Raw genomic sequence first — 17,953 nt, 5'->3', positions numbered from 1 at the left:
TTGACCTGATACATACAAAACTTGAAGTTTTGCCCTGTTGTGTCAGGCCTTTTGTTCAGGCATACCACATGGTGTATGTGCAATTTTGTACATATTCTTATGTACTTATGTACATAGTCATTGTACATCCAGTTGTAGGACAGGTGTAGTGCATGTGTAGATTTAGAGGAAGTCTATACAAATCCACGTTCTCTATCATCTTATAAGGCTGAACCAAATCCATCACATTGCAGTAAACTTCCCTTCTTTCCAGATTGGGACGTTAGTTACACTGGTTCTGCTGAGTATAAAAATGGTATGTATTTATACAGAAATCAGTAACCTACCAGCCTGAGAACTAATGAATAATGCTCAACAGTTCCAGTTACGTTACAACATTTCTTGTATCTTTCTGCCCTGCTCCATGACTCCTGTAAGTTGTGGAATCACTGGTCAAGCTGGAGGCAGTCCTCTAACAGGTCTGCCAGGGTCCAGTACTCCCTGACCGGCTTCTTTGAGATATTCCACATGTTGCTTTTGAAACAGGCCCAGACTGGATTCTGGAAATTCAGCGTGCTACTATCAGCGTACATGCAAGTCAACAAGAGGTCAGCTAGCAGACTGTGTGAGAATTCCCAGTCTGTGTAGCACTAGTTTTAAGTGCTCATTTGTTGCCCATCTTGGGCTGCCTTCCTATGGCTTGTAATAGTCAAAGTGGGTGAGCAAGAGTTTCCTGAAAATCGTATTTTTTAATGTGTCTCAGGCTTATGTTTCAAAATACTTACTCCATCAGTTTCTCTCCGGGGAGCTACTAATGGTGACGTGAAAAGTCAGACGTTTCAATTTCGGGATAAAGTTATGTGTTGATTATTCCCTCTATCTAGCCTGCAGGAGGCATTTCCACAGAAAGCTGAAATGTCTCTTAACAGTTCTTGTAGTTCTTATTCTTGGAAAGCTTTTTCTGTTCTTCATCTTCACGATAACCCAGAATGTGGCATTTTGAATATTAAATCCTACTGTAAGTCATGAAATTTGGCTCATTTGATGTCATAGACTGATAATTCTTTGCTGCTTTCAGCAAAACATAAAACACCAAGAAGATGTCCCTTAGAGGATGTTTTTCTTCACTGCCATGCTGGATGCAAGCCTTGGTTTGATTAGCAAACACATTCACCACAGAGGCGGAATAAAAGCCAAGGATTTTGTTCTTCCGATTCCCTTTCAACATGCCTGTTCTTTAATTTGGCTTTCCTGCTGGTGCTTTCCAGTCAAGATTTGTAAGGTTTGGTCAGAAAAAGAGTTACCGTTCACCCAGCCTTTCTCTTTCATCTCTCTCACTTACTTGAAAGAAGTTCTCCTGAAAATGCACAAGCGGATTTCCTTCCACAGAAAGCTGTGCAGAGGAAGAGGAACAAAGCACTATGGGCTCTGCACTCACTCCCCAGCTCTCCTGCCGATCGAAGCTCTCTCCCCTGGAGTGATCTCCATCCCCAGGCAAGGGATGCCAAGGAGACCATGGCATGGGTGGGAGTGCGTAGAACAGGTGGATGTCTCCCTTCATCTCCCTGTGTATGTCCCTCAAGCATTTCAAGGACCTACTTTCTCCTAGAATACTCAAAAAAAAGCAGGTTCAGGAAAAGCAGGTTTGGGAAAATTCAGTATTTTCAGGCACTAGTTGCAAAATCTTATGGAAAAGCTTCTGATGAAGCAATGAATTTACACCAGTTGTCTTCCCATCCATCTCTTGATGGTTTACAGCTGCAGAAGCTAGAGTAGTCTGTGGCTCATCAATACTTTTTACTTTTCAAATATCACAAGTTGGAGCTTTTTCTTTTAAAGTCAAAGTATGAAAAACAGACTTTTGCTTTCTAGTACTCTTGGCCTTTCCTTAGGCTTTGATTACCAACCAGGCAACAGTGCTAAACATAATTAAGGAGCTATTATTACATAAATTAATTAGTAGTGATAAAAATAATTTTATATCTTTGTCAAATAATGGCATGTCAAATAAATTTGTCAAATAAATCCATGTGGGTGGAAACTACTCTTCTGGGTGAACTGATGAGAGATTACTTGCAATGTAAATGTTCGAGTTGAAGAAATATAACAAGGTCAAGAAAGGAGACAAATAATGGGTATTTTCACTTGTCTCTGAGGAAGTCTCAAAAAAACGTACATGTTTTATATTTTAATGAAAACACATTTTATATCGCCCATAAAAATGCATCTTTAAAACAAACAAATGGAATACGTTTGCATAAGAAAAGTTAATTTTAATTAGGCTAGTTACATACCTCTTAGCAGTTCCAGTGGCAAATTATGATAATGCCGCATGACCCCATAACACATGCATCTGAGAAATGCTGCCTTTCCTAATGGAAATGGAATAAAATCTTGTTCCTTTACCGTAAGTTGCATAGCATGTTGGTTGAACAACACTGTGTGCTCGTCTCCAGAGAATTCAGTGTAAAACAGCTCCAGATTTTGTTTTTTTGGTGATCTCAGAGCTGGCTGAAGAACTCCAGCCTTCCAGAGCTCCAAGTGCTAACATGCAGGGTGAGCAGACTTTAGGATATGAAATGCCTGCTCTGTGATACTGAAGGAGATTGGGTTTTGGAATCCATTCATTGATACAAAGGCTGATGCTGAATGGAGGTTATATTTATTGTCTAGGAAAACCCTTAGTTAGCTGAAATTGCTTGAAGCGTGCGCATGCATCCATGTATTCTCTCACATTTAAACTCCCCCTGACACAACGCAGCTAGCTGGCTCCTTTCAGCCAGGAATAAACAACTTCCAAGGACTTGGCTCAAAAAGATGCATGCATGTAACACCCTCTGTCACATTTTACAAGAGACTACAATCAAGTAGTCTTCATGCTCGGATTGTCTGGACACTGTGACAGACTAGAAGGGGGCAACAGAAAGAAAAAACCCTTTCTGTCAGTCACCGACTTTGCATCAAATTTTCCTTCCTTGTGTGCTGCCACTGCAGCAAAATATAAAAGGAGAAGAAAAAAAAAATACCAAGGCACTGATAATTCAGAGGTTTTCTATTCATGTCATTCCTTATAAAAATAACCTCCCAAACCATTATTATTCTACGTACTGCTGGTACGTATGTGTACCATCTCCTGGTTTATTCACTTTCTTCAGAATTAATGCATTGATTATTTTTGCAGCAGATTTGTAGTTTTTGCTTTTTCCTTACCAATTGACTAAAATGAGTAAATGAAGTGTGTAGGGCTGTCCTGGGAGCCCTCATGGCATGATATGTGAAATCTTCCCAGATTTCAGTGGAGGGTTTTTCCCCTGCTCAGCTGAAAGTTTGCAAATGAGCAATAGGGCTGGCTGAACAATAATTCTCTCATACATATTTTTTCATGTCTGCAAAAGCAGCAGCCACAAGAAAATCTCTTTCTCCTGTACTATTCTAGACTTCGTGTTTCCCATCTCTTTCTTTTACTTTCATTCTTTTGCTTTCTTTTCTACTTTTCTTTTTCCAGTGAAAACACATGGGAACAAATAAGAGGAGAAACAGAGCTGGGAGAGGGAAGGGGAGGAGGCACTAGAGTTTCACAGGGAGGTAAGGTTTCAAGGCAACAAAAAGGCTGCTGAGATTCTGCATTAAATAGTAAAGCCTGCGTTATCACTTCACTAGTCTGGAGTGAATGAATGTGTGTGCCAGCACTTGCACCTATTAATCTGAGCACTACAATGGCTCACTCTTTCCCATCTGAGCCTCCTGATCAGGGATTCCCCCATGGTGTCACCCTGTGCAGCAGCATTTGCTCAGCTGCCTGGGCCTTGCTTTCTGTGCATGGATCTAAGCACCAAGTCCCTGACCCATCCCTCTGACCCAACGTGCTGCACTGGGTTCCCCCTCTCTCTTGCCCAGAGAAGCTGTGGGTGCCCCATCCCTGGAGGTGCTCAAGGCCAGGCTGGATGGGGCTTTGGGCAACCTGGGCTGGTGGGAGGTGTCCCTGCCCATGGCAGGGGCTGGAACTGAATGGGCTTTAAGGTCTCTTCCAACCCAAACCAGTCTGTGATTCTGTGCGAGCTGGCTTGGGCACCTCCACACAAAAGTTTTGATACGGGCACGCTGCTGAGTGAATGAAGAAATGGAGAAATGCAAAAAGAGCGCCTTCAAGTTAAGCTAAGAGCAGGAGATGGTGGATGTGTGCTGACTGCAGGCAGTATGGCTCAGGGAAATATATTAAAATGGAAATTGTTTTTCAGAACGGGCTTGCAGAATAGCTGATGGTATCTTCAAATTGTGGAAAACACCCTTCAACAGAAGGTTTTTCTAATTAGGCAGGTTAGACTTACGGAGCAGGTGTCTAGGTGTCTGTGAGCTGTCACAGACTAACAGGGAGCTGCCGCATGTTTTTCAGGCATTAGCAGCAGAGGAATATGCTTTTTCTGAATCCCAGGAGTTTGTCAAAGCTAATTTCCTGTGTTGATGTTGGGGTAAGGCATACAAAATAGGCAGCCTGGCAGCTACAGAAAAACGAGGATATTTGAAAAAGGATATGCTTTTTATTTACTCTAAGTGACGGATATTGGCTGAAATGTGAGAAGAAATAAGGGGGGGAAATGTGCTTTGCTATCTTTTTTTTTTTTTTTCCTGAGCTGTGCATTTTCTCGCTGCCTATTTATATATCCCGGAGAAAGTATGTCCTGCAATTCATTTTTTTTTTTAAAGATTTTTCTGTTGTCACTGCTCTTTCTTGCAGCATGAGCATCTCGAGCCCAGTGCCTGTGTGCCGGGTTACATGTAGGATTCACCATAGCTGTTTGGATTAAGGGTCCATCCAGACAGGTATCTGATTCCCTACATACATCACGCATGATTTCAAAAACTTTGGTTTTGTGCCAAGATTCAGCTTGTGTCACAAGCAAAGAGTGTGGTAGCAGCAGCACACAGATCCTACAGTGTTGGAGCTCACAGAGGGAAAATAGCAGCAGGTAACGGAGCTGACCTGACAGAGGGCTGTGCCTAAATGTGGTGGCTCACCCTCTGTCTCCCTCTACAGAGTAAGCTTCTTCACACAGAAGTAGGCTCCTAACTTGTCTGCAGATAAAATTACAAGAGATCAACCCTCCAGGCCCTTGCAGTGCCCCTTGAGGATGGTGAATTTGAGGTTATGAGAATTAGAAAACTTAGAGAAAACTTCTCCAAAGTGAGCCTTCTCAGTCTCTACAAGTCAGGAACCTGGGCTTTGAGACCGCCTGCATTTAACATGTTAATTCCTCCACGACTTTCTCTGCTTTCTTAGATCATTTATACTTCTGGCTACCCCAGCATCCGGTATCAGGACGCCTTACCCTTCAGTTCGGCATAGCATAAAGGAGCACTTGCTTTTGTTTTACATCTGCTATCTGATGAGTTCCCTCCTACTTTCCTGTGCTGTGATAATTATCAGCTCATTATCTGCTTTTCTGTCTGTGGCACAGAGCTCCAGCAATGAAAAAACGCCACACTGCCTTTCCATGAAGTCAAAGGAGCTCTTGCATGGTTGGCAATGTTAGAAATGAATGAGTTAAGTGCCTCGTGTTTTGGGGCCAGACCTGAACACCTCCAGCAGTACTTTTTGGCTGTGTCTTTGCCTGGCAGTTGTGCTTTCCTAGTAAAGGATGAGCGAGGGAGATTTCTTCCTCCTACCCTCCTGCAAGCGAGCAGTTTTCAGCCTTTGAGCTGAGGCTCCTACAAGAACAGGAGGGACCTCCTCAGCCCTGATGGGAAAGCACTGTGAGGTAGAATTTGATGTGAGCTTTTTCAACACGTTGCTGTTTATTTTCAAACGTGTTGTCAATGCTTTGATTTTTTTTTTTTTCCAAAATAAATAAATAAATAGGTTTTGAGCAGTGAACTTAGTTTGATCCTCATCATACGTGAGTTTGAGGGAGGTCTGATGATCATAAATGTGTGAACGGTTCTCTTTTCCTTTCTCCTCTAGGATTTTAGATAATGGGCTGTGTGCAATGTAAGGACAAAGAAGCAACAAAACTGACTGATGAGAGGGATGGGAGTTTAACGCAAAGTTCAGGCTACCGCTATGGCACAGATCCCACGCCACAGCACTATCCCAGCTTCGGTGTGACTTCAATTCCAAACTACAACAACTTCCATGCCACAGGAGGCCAAGGACTGACGGTGTTTGGTGGAGTCAACTCCTCCTCTCATACAGGGACACTGCGTACAAGAGGAGGAACAGGTGACTGTCAAAGTCTTGTTTCAGTGCACTCGTTGGGCATCAATCCCGTTATTACACTGGGGTCCCAGCTGTCTTGGCATGCTCTTTTGTGTAAATGTTACCTTATAAATTAACGCAAAGAATTGGGGTGGAGCTGGGTCCTCAGCCCTGCCTTTGCAAACTTGCAGATGTTAGTTTGTATGGGGGATGAGAAATTATATATACAGCACGGCCAACTGACCACCTCGTCCCTCTGCCTGGGAATGGAAGGTGTTGTTTGAGGCACCTCAGGTGGTTAACGGGAGATATTTGGTGTAGGTACATCTCAACTCTTCCAAAACACCTTGCCTACTTGGTATCCCTGCATTGTGTGTGGGTGCCAAACCAAGACGACTGATGACTCTAAAATCTGAAGGAGGTGGCGTGCCCACTAGCTGCATGAAAGCACAAGGATTAGTGGGAGGCTAGAGCAGGAGACTTCAGTTTATTTTTCTCCCCAGCAACTGGAATGGCTTACATTAAGCTTAGCCACCTGCTCTCCTGAAGCTCATTTTTCTTCTGTTTTTGGTGATGGAGTGTAACTCACCTATCTTCTTCTTTAGGTGTAACTCTTTTTGTGGCGCTTTATGACTATGAAGCAAGAACAGAAGATGACTTAAGTTTTCACAAAGGAGAAAAATTTCAAATACTTAACAGCTCGTAAGTTTTAGGCTTGTGAATATGCTTTTTAATATTTTTAAACTTGTAACATTGACAATTATATTTGCTTATGTCATTAGTAAAATATAATGTTGGATATTCAATATATGTAGGGCTTTTACTCGTTTACTTGTCTTTGCCTTTCAAGTGTTTATTACAGAAAAACAACTCAACCACATGCAGCTTTACTTCAAAAGTAAGCATTAGATTGTGTGATTCACTGCTTACATTTCACAGTAAACTCACATTCAGACCTGAGAGTACCAGCCCTGTGCTTTACCAGAAGCCACAGAAGCTCTGCAAGATTTATACTAGCACTTTCTGCAATCTGCTGCAAGCATCTCTACACAAGAACAAGCTAAAAACCAATTTACAAAAGAGAACTTGCACAGACTTGCATGTCAACATACGCTTAGAAGTGACAATTCTTTTTGTTTTAAAGGTAGGTGATATAATCTGGACTTGCTAGTAAGTTAAGTGAAAACACATCACTGCACAGTTGCATTTCATATAAAAAACACACTTTCATCCTGGAAGCCATCAACTCAAAATTAATTTCATTAACTGTCCAGAGGAAAAAAAATTAACAATTTAAAATAACATCTAAAATTACTGTGCTACTGACCTATATCAGAACATCTTTCGATTCCTGGCTCAAAACAGAAAGTTGAAAGCTACGTAGCATGTACAAGTAAAAATGGGTTAACAAGCAAGTGTGTAGCTTTTAGAGGCTTTGTAATATTGCTCTCATCTTTTTTCTTATACTATGTGACAGTGAAGAAAATTCATCCCTGGTGCAGCTCCTGTTAATTTTAATTGAACAACTCCAGGCTTGGAGTTGGCTCAATGTGAATTAAAGTGGTAAAAAAAAATAATCAGGTAATTCTGGAGAATATTTCATGAAGCCATGGAGCTGAGGACCTTTGATGTAGATGAAAGCACAGAAACTTCAGTTACAACTAGTAGAGGGAGCAGCACTATAAAGACCTCTCTACTTCTAAATTACCACTTGGAAAAAAAAAAAAAAAGACACCTTTTTTAAAGTATTATCCTTTTTTTTTTTTTTTCTTTTGTGTTGCGTGCTGCTTTCCCAACTTTACTATGTTGTAACCTGAAATAAATAGAAATTGCATGCATTGTGAATTCCTTACACGTGCCAGCTGATGGAATTAGGGGGTGCTCACAGGGATGTGCAGAGCAATGATACTCAGAGTCAGTGGGACAGAGAGATTGTGGGTGGTTGTGGTAAAGGCATTTTAATGCAGGTAATTACTGCCAGGAGGAAAGCTTTTTAAGAGAAGAAAAAAAAAAATCATTCAGTGACTTTCCTGTAGGCTTATAGATGCACAGTTCCCATCGAAGCCAGCTCTGCTTATAAACACAGGACCTAACCACGCTCCTGGAGGACTGACAGCCAGGCTGGGAATCTCCAGGGAGCAGCTTTTCTGTGAGAATGTTTCATCTCTCCACTTATATCAGAAATGACATGAAAGCAGACCATTTTTTGGAGTCTGCCACTGCTGCCCGCCCCAAGGAAGTACAAAAGTGCACTCAACCAGTTTTTCGGGAATGTTGTGAGAAGGTCGGGTTTGTCTTAACTCCGAAGGAACAAAATTTGATTTGCGCTTTGGGTGAAAGGTTGAGGTCAGCACCACCTGAAATGGCACATAGAGGGCATCCCTGCCATTTGATGTCAGAAGTGGTCCGTTTCTGGGGCGGTTCAGAGCAGACTTCAGAGCTCAGAAACACTCCATCCCCATGGCCACTCCTGCATACCCTGGCTAGCTGCACTGAGTGGCCTCCTCCTAACTTAGGCTCATCAGGTGGGTGTCTGCTGTATTCCTCCTTCCTGGCAGCGCTTTGAGAGATTCAGGCTCCTCTCTTAAAGCAGAGGGGGGTTTTCCTGATGTTAAGATCTAGGGCACGTCTTTTTTCCCTCCCTAGGTGCGATGAGATACCTCCATCTAGTGGACTGTCTGTGCAGTAAGGAGAATAAATGGGAACCAGTGATACTGGTACAGTTCTGCTGCTGACTGTTCATGCCAGCCATCAAGGAGCTGAGCTGTGTATCAACCACAGCATGGCACAATCTCCCAGAAATCATCTGCAGCAGCATATGGGGGTAGTGTTAGCTCTGCAGCTGGTAAAGTTAGGGACATAAACAGGGTCATTAGCCTGACATACTAATACACAAGTAATATGTATTAAAACAGTGACAGCTGCCAGCATCTAGAAAAGCTAGTTTTTCTTCAGTTTTGGAGCTGTAGCATTGGAAACATTACTTTTTTGATTCATCACAGCTGTTTTCTAGTTGTTTTCCATATTCTTTCTAGCTATAAAAGAAGGTGGAGTTGAAAATTTAAAATAAGAGAGCTCACCCTCACACAACCTTTCCTGCCTGTTTGTAACAGTCCAGACAATGTACTTTCTTTAACTGCTTGCTTATTGAAGAGGCAGGATTTTCTGAATTTTCTGGCCATGTTTGATAATAGCGTTTAATTTAGTGAACAAATCTTTTTTTAATTTTATTTATTTATTTTTTTTCAGAGAAGGAAACCAAGAATTTTCTAAACAGTCCAGAAGTAGAAAATGCTTGTTAGGAGCAGTAGGAGTTATATATCAGGGAATTTGGTACTGAGAACTAAATACAAATTGCTCGATCCCAAATCATTGCATCCCGGTAAATGTCTGTTACAGCTGTGAGTTGTGCAGCAACATGCACTGTCTGAAGTGGGACCCCATGTCCCACTGTACACATGTATGACAAAAATTGATGCTGAGCCTGTGGAGCACTGCCATAAGGTGGTCCTGCATGGACTCCTTCGTATTTAAATATTGTAGAAAAATGTGGTTTTTTAAGTATTTAAAAATGCAGCAAAGTCCTTTGCTATTTAAGATATCTCCTCCAGGTGGCCAGGAGAGGTAACCTAGAGAATGAAGTGTGATCTTTAAGGGCTACTTAAAACTCTGTGTTGATAGGTGGCTTTTTAATGTCTTGGGGTTTCAGATGAATAATGCTCGTGGAAGTTTGAATGTCGTGTTAAAATTAGCAGTGGATCTGAGTGTGTTCAATTTTGCCGTTCTCCTATAAGCTCTCTCAAGGGTCTGTATTAGAATAATTGCTATGGAGACAGTTTTCAATATTCCAGTCCAAATTCAGCCGTAACCAAACCTGATTTCACTGGGTTGTTACGCCTGTTTATGCCATTATGCTCCATTTGGAAGGCTACGTTCCTAATAATAACGGATGCAAAGAAATGTGTAGATTATTGTGGCTGAGATGCAAACAGCTTTCTCAGAAGTACACCCATGACACAGAGAGGAGCTGCTGTGAATTCCTGCCACACACGTTGCAGGTGTCGTTAGCAGTAAGAGCACCGTCTGTACAGCTGTGTCTCTCTCTCACTTTTCCTCACCTCTTTTTCTGCAGGGAAGGAGACTGGTGGGAGGCCCGGTCCTTGACAACAGGCGAAACTGGTTACATTCCCAGTAATTATGTGGCTCCAGTCGATTCCATCCAAGCAGAGGAGTATGTTTTCTTTTCACTGTAAAGACCCATTAGTGCTGTATTAGAAGAAGATTTGAGGAGTTTGTTTTGATTGATTGCAGTGATTTTTCAAATGGCTTACATTATTTTTATTTCACTTCTTGACTGCACTGATAAATAATTAGGTAATTAGTAACAAAAGAAGCACAAGCTCAGTGCTTTTTCAATGTCAAAACATAGGAAGAAAACCTAAAGGAACACTGGTCTGCTTCCTTTATTCGAGTGTCAGCTAATTTCAGGCTTTAAGCAAAAGACGCCCTTGTGTTTCCTGAAACGATTTGCAAAAATGTTCAGAGTCAATTAGTGTGCAAACCATCTCAGAAACGGGGCACATTGGATCAACATATGCCTATCTATGCCTACAAAGCATAGAACAGGATGCATAGAACAGGATGCCACAAAGTATGGCTTGTGGGGATCTGTGCATTTTCTGAATCAGCTCTGCAGAAGGCCATGGACTCTACTGTTGAACTACTGCAGTTTGTACCTTAGTTTACATTTTGCTGTAGTTCATTGGCATTTTTCTGATAACTCAGTTATAAGGATACAGACATCATCTGGAATGGCTCTGTCCTGATTGCCTGTGAAATCAAAAAAATATATATTAATTGCTGCCGGAAAGAAAAAGGTATTGAAATTATAAAAGCCTTATAGAACCGCAGTAAAGTGGTTGCATCTGGTCCTTCTACTGGGGTTTTGTAGCTGTGCCGGAGCAAAAAATGTTGAATACTAATCTGCCACTATGTAAGTCAAATATATAGTTTATTGAAATATCTACAAAAATGCTGCTTTTCAGCAGCAGTGCATTTTTCTGCCCTCTTTCTTGCCCATTCCTTCCCCCTCCAAGTCTTGCTTACAGTTTGTCCCAATGTGGCCTTTGCTGTGAGACGCCAAACAAGTGTTCTCAGCATCTACTGATTATAGGCATAATGCACAGGTTATTGTACAAAACATACAACATCTACTTCATAGATCTGCAACATTGCTTCCACGCTACAACAAAAGAGACATAATATGACAATAGTGGTTGAATATACATAGTTTCCACAAATTGTCTACCATGTCTGAGCTCTGTGGCACTACCTATAATAAAGTAATAAGGTAATCCTATATAGATAGCATTTTTCTTACTATTTCTGATGTTTCCTTAAGGTGGTACTTTGGCAAACTTGGCCGGAAAGATGCTGAGAGACAGCTGTTGTCGTTTGGAAACCCAAGAGGTACCTTCCTGATCCGGGAAAGTGAAACTACCAAAGGTATGCTGGCCAAGGCTTTTCTGACAACAAATGAGAAGAAGTGACAAAAAAATCACGCTAAGTTTGTAAAACACCGTTTTCATTGCTATGAAGGTAGAGAAAAGTGCCATGTTGCATGCATTTGATGGAACATCCTGAGTTATGGAGTGAGTGTTAGAAGCAGAGAACAACCCAAGAACCCAAGAAAAACCATGCCAAGCTCTGTGCATGGCATCTGCAGTTCAGGTTGTGCTCAGGCAGGGTGCTCTGCTCTGCTGTCACACTCTGAACATGGTGCTGTCTCTCAATGAGTTGAGGTTAGCACCACTGCAGTGGAGCTGGGTGGAGACGGGCCCCTCAGAACAGCACTGTGGGGCTGCCAGAGGTAGAGGTGGTTAGCTTACTGGGAATAGGTGCTGGGAATCTGCAGTGTAGTTTGGGGAGATTTACTGCTTTCCTCAGAACAAGCAGAATATCTGGATCTTCTTGGCCATAGGATGAAGTTTGTGGGTGTGGAGGGTGCTGATTATTATTTAGGGAAGGTTAGGATTGGTTTGGTTTTTTGTCTTTCCTCTCTGAAATGCTGGATCCCTGGGGAAAAATAGTTTTAAATTCATAGACTAGTGATGAGAAAACTTTACAATATGTACAATGAATATATTCAGAAAGTATTCAGCTGTATACATTCTGTTGAAATCAAGTGGAAGGATGTATTCTCCTCCTCCCCTGTAAAAATACTGGAGGCATTCCAGTTTTCCTGGTGGGTGCTATCATTGCTTCTACATTTAGTTCGTGAGGCCTGTCAACATCTTCTTCAAAGCTTTGTATGTATGGAAAGATCTTTCTAACTCATACAGCTGTTGAGGAGAAAACATGCAACTAACTGAAAACAAACTTGGCTATTTCTCAACTAACCAGCAATATGAAACAATAGCTTTGGGAAGCATAAGTCACTGGAATTAAGTTCTGAAGTCTAATGGTGGTTCATGTAATTAAAGCACTGAGTTGTCAGTGCTTTGATCAGAGCACACTCCGTCAGCTCATGTTAGCATGCAAAGTGGTTGGAGTCGTGGCTGGAATAAGGGCTTAAAGAAGCACCACTGCTCCCTTCTCTCTGAGCTATCTTCAGGCGCTGCGTTCTGCCTCTTGAATCTGTCAGTTTTAGAATTTTGCCTGCTGCAGTCACTGGAATCCTCCTTCACTGTACCAACCTCGAGGACCATTAATGATGCAAAATCAGCCTCAACGTGCTGTTGTTTCAGACAGCTGATTTCCCATCTTGCCACCCCGCAGCTTCATCATCCCTTATCTTGCAGTGAGGCACTCTCACCAGGACCAAGATCTGCCCGAACTTGCTCTTTTTCTGCAAATAGCCTCCACCTGTCCATTTTCACCAGCAGTTGTTGTGTATGTGAGAAGCAGGCAGGCTTCATTCCAGTCTGTGCTGAGTTTAAGAACTCTCTAATACAAGCATGCTTGGATCCTAAAAACAACATTGTTTCCCTAAACCCTGTTATCTGTTTAGTCTGTTCTGACCTTCTTTACACAGTGATAGGGGATATGTTTTGCAGGACTGTTTACATAGCTAAGTAAGTCAGGTTTCTTACTAGAGCTTCTTGTAATTGGGGAAAATGGAACAATCCATCCATCACGGTGGGGTTTGTAGCAGCAAGCTGGATTTCTCTGCATTAAGGCTTAAGGCTTTCTGCATCTTCAGGCTGAGTTTGCATCACAGCCATTGGCAAAAACAAAACATGCATGTTTTTTGTCAAAAATGCCTGTGTCCCTTCTAATCTTTGTGGCGTGTAAATATGTTCTCAGAAGACAAAAAAGGGAGTTTGTTGTTCATGGGAAAGGAAAAAAACGACTGGGAGGACTGCAATGTGCATTCTCCACTAAGTCCTCTCAAAGTGCCTTGCCCCAGCTAGTCATCTTGGGCTTGAGGCAGGAATTGTTTGGTGACCTAGAATTGTCCCGTCTGCTTTAAATAATAACAATAATAAAATTAATCAAGATCATGTTAAAAGTATCATCATGGATGACTTCAGCATGAATGACCTCCCTTGATCATGGTTGCCTTCTCTCCTTACTTCCAAAATAAATCAGTCAGGGCTGGCTTTTCGTTTCTTTCAATGCCTCGCTACCCAGGTACTTCATCAGCTCTTGTCTGGATAATCCTTCACCTGGTTTCAATCTCCACCCTCCAGTGCTGTCTGGTTTTAGGTTCATTTTTTAAAAAAATCATTAGAATGATATATTGTAATGTCATATTTCTACCCAATTTTTTATTACTTGTGTCTTTTATATTTCAATCTATCCGCGGATAATAATGAGTAGTCTAAATAACCAACAGCCTAAATAAATGAATGATAAAATCCATCTTGGTTCTTGTTTTTGTCCAGATTTGAACTAAAGCTCCAGTCCTGCAACTTGATCCGAGGTCATCGGGGGTCCACGAAGGGCCACCCACGCAGATCTGATTGCAGACCTGGAGCCAGGGATTGTTTACATTTTCCTAAAGAATCCGAAATAGTGACCAGATAGGCAGGGAGTGTGACTAAAGAAAATACAGCTGCTGCTGTGTTTGTGGGTCAAAACTCACAACTGCAGAGGTGGAAAGCCCTGCCTGGAAAAATGTGAAAGTAGGCAGACAGCGTACAACCAGCAGTGCTGGTACAAGGCAGGCACAAAATTAGCTTGCAAATCCCCCAAACGCTTTGAACTCCTAGCTTAGAGAGATGTCCTTTCTTAGTGGGAGAATCTCCTCAGAAAAATAACCTAAACAAACAGTATTTTTCTACACTTAGAAATAAAAACCCTGTCACTTCTCTGAGGGTGTCTGCCATTCACATAAAACAGAATCATGTGTGTAAGTGCTGGCTCTTTTCCTCCTATTTAGAGGATAAACAACAGGGAATTTGAGAAGCCCTTGGTGTCAGGGAGTCAGGGTGGAGAAGTTTTGTTCTCCTCTGCTGCTCCACTCGGTGGTGAGCCATTTACCAGTGTGACCTGTTGCAGTATAACACAGTCAAATAAATTTTAGAGTCTCATAAAACATCCTCCTGGGGAGAGGGGAGACATCCAAGAAAGGCATTTCATATCAGGAATCTCAGCCACGTAACCGTGTTTTTTTAAAACTATTTCATTTAGCTGGAGGTGATCCTGGAGGATGTGAATCTGTCACGTGTGTTGAAAAGTACTGTGATTTGGATCATCAGCAGTCCGTGCCATCAGACTGTAGGAATCATTCTGCCTTTCAGACTATCCAAAATTGTCTGCCGGTGGTTTTCCTTCCCTGTTCTTAGCTGACATGGTTACCAGTGCAAGCAGCCTGGACTCCAGAAGGAGGACCTTTCTGACATCTCTTGCAGCTGCCAGTTACCTTTGTATTTTTCTTCTGATTCCTGAATTACCCTTGAGTAAACACAACATCAGTCTGAACCCTGAGCAAAGACATGACTTCACTGCCTTTGAGATGGCCATGTTTTTGCTCAGAAAACTGCATTGTGCTATAAAATACGGCTTTATCTCTGAATCTATAGAGAACCAACAGATCATTAAGACACCTGAATGTGCAGGTCCCCATGTTGGTGGCCCAGCCTGTGGGAAAACTGCTGCCAAGCAGGATGTCTCGAGGCATCTCACATGGCCCTTAACCCCTGTGTTTGGGCATCTGAATCCCATCAGTAAGCTCTAAAGTTCCAGCATGGATTTGAGAAGTGAAATGTTCAGTTCTTGCAGGTCTTCTGGTGCATAGTGTTAGCAGTGTACAACCTTCCCAGGACTGTGATGTACAAAATATGCTATTTTTTTTGTGAAGAAGCTTGGGATCCATCTGGGTGACAATGCTACCTGTATATAAAGTCATTATTTCCAGTGCTCCGTATGAAAATCTTGACATTTACCACCTACTGGCATTTAGCTGAAAAAGAGTATTTGCAGAATGACCTGGCACTTAAAATGGGAAAAGTCAATTTAATAACCTGAAGCACTAAATGTTAAAATACGAGTTTTCATTTACATAGACATCCTGATTTCCTTCCAGAAAAGTATGAAAGGGACACGGCGTGAACACTAAAATTTCCGTGATACCTCCTTTAATGTGGTAGATTCTCTTGTTATTTTCAAGATACAATAGGTATTTTTGAAGCAATTTCTCTTTCACTTTATAACAAATGACCAGCAAATGAAAATTTGTGTCTAAAAAGCCATTTACAATTTTTTCTTTCTCCTTTTCTTGGAACAGGTGCCTATTCCCTGTCTATTCGTGACTGGGATGATATGAAAGGAGATCATGTCAAACATTATAAGATTCGCAAACTTGACAATGGTGGATATTATATCACAACTCGGGCACAATTTGAAACTCTTCAGCAGCTGGTTCAGCATTATTCAGGTAACTTTTCAGATAATACGTAGCACTCTTAAGTACTTTAAAGCAAGTGTTTACTGCTGAGCTGACGGATGTGTAAGATGCCCTAAAGAGTCATTTGAGCTATGTCTCTTGCTTGTTGTAATGCATCTTCCATTATCCCTTTCCCATTACAGTTATAAATGGCTTTGAGTGCTGTTCACAGCATACAGTGGCTGAGCTTTTAAAAGCTAGCACTCTGCTGAGGTAAAGGCTTTGCCTGCTCTCCCTTTTCTAAGCAAACAGAATTACTCAATTTGACTAGCACATCTGAATTCCCTCTGCATAAGCCAGTGCTAACACGTACCTTTTGCAGCACAGTATTCCTAATAAAGCAAATAGGGAATTGCAGTGTGGAATTCAGTCACTTAAAGCAATGACCAAAAGGTTTGCGTATATAACCTGACTCAAATTTTCCCATTGAGTTTGTGTTCATTGTGGAGAGTATTAACATTTAAATTTTAATTGGTCTAATTTTAAAAATAAATACAGCAAGGCGGGTGTTTCTCTATGCATACTGCATCCACCCACCAAGCTCTTTTTTTTTTTTTCTAAATTCCTGTGATTAAAATGTAACATGAACTATTCAACCCAAAAGTGCATCCTGGTGTCACTGGGGATTGGTATACAATAGTTACAACTAAAAAAACCCCAGACCTCTGCATAAGACCACTGTTTTTTATGTAAGATTGCCATGCTTCTCAGCATGGGCATTTTCAAAGCAGAAGTTTGAATTTTAAATTATTCTTTTTATTTTCTCCTTACTTTAGCTTTTCATATTAGCAAGTGACCCCAAATGCTCGCTGCTCAAAAACTTTTCATAAATTTTACTGGAAAATCAACTTCTTTGTGGGGTGTTTTTTTTATGTATTCTTTGTATTCTGTCTGCTGTATTCTTATGCTATTCATACTAGACATCTGGCTGTCTTCTCCGCCCAGTTTCTCGTGGGTGTATGCTGCCTGGGAGAATTTCTAGCTGTTTCTGGTGACTCTGCATTAAGCTAAGCTAAAGAATGTATAAAAACTCACATCTAAGCATGATAATTTTCAAACTCCTTATACCAACTGGTATACGCCAACTTTTAGTTATCTGTGGTCAAAATATTTGGGTTGCGTATTTCCCGTGCACAGATGCAGAGACACATTTGTCTCTGGACAAATATGGGAAAAGTCATTTCCTTGCCTCACAGATCAGTGAGATCCAGGCAGGGTAGCTCAGGAGCTGATGGTACAGACCCATCCCACAGCGGTTTCACCTGCAGTCTCCCATGCCCAGGCCCAGCTGACTCAAAACATAAATACTGCCTCTAACTACCTGCTCAGCACTCTGGATTCAGGGAGAGAGGTTTATGACTGCCTAGATTTACTTTTAGAAAGTGCTCAGTGATGCCCAAATGGCTCTGTAAAGATCAGCATGGTTCCTGAAGAACCCTGAAGAGTCCATAGGTCAGCACCTCCAGCTTTCATCCCTTCGCTGTCCAGTCCTGGGTCAGGAGTTGGAAGTACCAAGTGTGGCTTTGCACAGACACCATTCACCATTCCCTAACAACAAATCTTTCAAGGATAAGTATTGTTCTGGTGCATGCAGCCCGGGCTTACTGGAGCACCAGCATGCCAACTTGCTTGTTTGTTGTTGTTGTTTCAATTAAATAAGACAAGGAGGTCTTGTAAACCTCTAGTTCTTTTCTGCAGCTATCCAAAATTGTAAGGAAGCTTTCCAGATACTGTCCGTATTTGGAGTAGTCCCTACCCTGATGTTCCTATTGGAATTATCTTGGAATAAGATGTGCCAACTGACCAGTTCATCTTCCCATTCTGTGGACTTTGCTGTCCTGCTGCAGGAAGCCCACGGTTCCTGTCAGGGTGTCTCTGGGGACTGACCCACC

The 17,953-nt window shown here is 41.8% G+C and overlaps 1 protein-coding gene across 9 annotated transcripts in view; it reads left to right on the top strand.

Moving 5' to 3' along the window:
- FYN (FYN proto-oncogene, Src family tyrosine kinase) overlaps positions 1-17,953 on the top strand; it is a 130,600-nt gene that overhangs the window by 86,081 nt on the left and 26,566 nt on the right. For all 9 annotated transcript variants that reach the window (XM_084513596.1, XM_084513601.1, XM_084513593.1 and 6 more), the window contains 5 exons: positions 5,939-6,196; positions 6,778-6,874; positions 10,305-10,403; positions 11,574-11,677; positions 15,903-16,052. In XM_084513596.1, the coding sequence (XP_084369722.1) occupies positions 5,950-6,196; positions 6,778-6,874; positions 10,305-10,403; positions 11,574-11,677; positions 15,903-16,052 (697 nt within the window). In that variant the 5' untranslated portion in view covers positions 5,939-5,949. The remainder of the gene's footprint in view (positions 1-5,938; positions 6,197-6,777; positions 6,875-10,304; positions 10,404-11,573; positions 11,678-15,902; positions 16,053-17,953) is intronic.

This window comes from Aythya ferina, assembly GCF_964211825.1.
Source record: "Aythya ferina genome assembly, chromosome: 3".
NCBI lineage: Eukaryota > Metazoa > Chordata > Aves > Anseriformes > Anatidae > Aythya > Aythya ferina.
This window is presented reverse-complemented; position numbering and strand designations above follow the sequence as displayed.